Consider the following 1,253-nt stretch of genomic DNA (forward strand, 5'->3'; position numbering starts at 1 on the left):
TCGGCTGCCAGCCTGCGCCGCGCGGTCGTGGCCGGTGGCTTTGCCAAAATACTCCAGAGCCTTCGGAAAGTCCCGGAGCCCTTCGTGAGCTGCCCCGATATTGAAATAAAGGTCCCCCGAGTGCTCCCCGCTCTCTCCCTCCGAGGCCTGCGACTGGAGGAGGAACTCAAGGCCCTTTTTGGGCTTCCCGGTCTCCACGTAGGCAACCCCCAGGTTGAAGGCACAAGCCCTGCGGAGCTGGGGGCTCGCCGTGCCCCCGGAGAGGCGAAGCGCCCTCCTGCAGCACCCCACTGCCTCCCGCGCATCGCCCAGTGCCAGCGCCTGGCGCCCGGCTCGCGTGAGCCCCTCGATTTTGGCCGCCTCGTCCCCTCCCTCCTGGGCATCTTCCCTGGCTTCGGGCTTCTCCTTCGCTTTCTTCCAGCTCTTCTTCCCAACCGTGGGGGCTGCGGGGGCCGTGGGCTCTGCTCCCGGGTTAGCAGCCGCCTCCGAAGCCATGGGCAGGAGGGAGGCAGCAGGCAGCCCGAGCTGGCGCGGTCCTGGGATTTCTTGAAAGGAGCAGCGTTATTTTCTATTATTAAAAAAAAAATAAAAATTACAAAAGTCTGCTTGCTGCTAAAGTGCCAGGGAAGCCTTTCCATGGGGGACCCCAGCTCAGCTTCCGCACCCCGTCCCTGCCTCCTGCAAACCTTTGCGGCCGCCAGAGAGGAGAAGGGGGTCACCGGAGGAGGGGGGGGGCACGCCGCGGCCCGGGGTGGGTGTTCCTTCCCAGGGTGGCTTTTTGGGAGGCAGAATAACCGGTTGCATGCACTTACCGTTCGCTCTTTGGGTGCAAAGGGTGCCAAGAGCGTGGAGGAGGGGGACGGGGCATCACCGGCGCTTGCAGCCGCGTCGCCGCTGCAGACCACCGCTCTCCGGATGGGGACGGAGCGTGTCCGAAGGGCCTCCGAATCCCGCTGGGGCTGGGCTGCCTGGAAAGCCCCCCGGAGTGGGTCGCAGCCCCCCGGGCGATGGACGCTGGGGCCTGGTGCTGGAGCACAGACGGCTTCCGAGCGCCAAGAAAATGTCAGGATGGTGCGTGGCACGCACGGCCTGGGACAGAGCCAGGTCTCCTCCTGGGGAAGGCACCTTCCTGCGATGGCTCCGCTGGCTCCGGTTTCATCTCCGTCCCCGGCCCGGTGTACAGTGCCATGGCAACTCGGGAACCGTGTGGTGGATGGCACAGCCAGCCCCGCGCTGTCCCGGTGAGCGGGTGG

General features: G+C 65.9%; 1 protein-coding gene across 1 annotated transcript in view; it reads right to left on the reverse strand.

The window, feature by feature from the left end:
• Positions 1 to 894, reverse strand: part of TTC24 (tetratricopeptide repeat domain 24) — a 2,371-nt gene extending 1,477 nt beyond the window's left edge. Inside the window, exons 1-2 of the mRNA XM_035891808.1 lie at positions 813 to 894; positions 6 to 568 (exon numbers count right to left, since the gene is read on the reverse strand). Of these exons, the coding sequence (XP_035747701.1) occupies positions 6 to 495 (490 nt within the window). The 5' untranslated portion in view covers positions 496 to 568; positions 813 to 894. The remainder of the gene's footprint in view (positions 1 to 5; positions 569 to 812) is intronic.
• Positions 895 to 1,253: the final 359 nt, after the last annotated feature.

Source organism: Egretta garzetta, unplaced genomic scaffold (assembly GCF_000687185.1).
Source record: "Egretta garzetta isolate BGI_Z169 unplaced genomic scaffold, ASM68718v1 scaffold490, whole genome shotgun sequence".
Classification (NCBI taxonomy): Eukaryota; Metazoa; Chordata; class Aves; order Pelecaniformes; family Ardeidae; genus Egretta; species Egretta garzetta.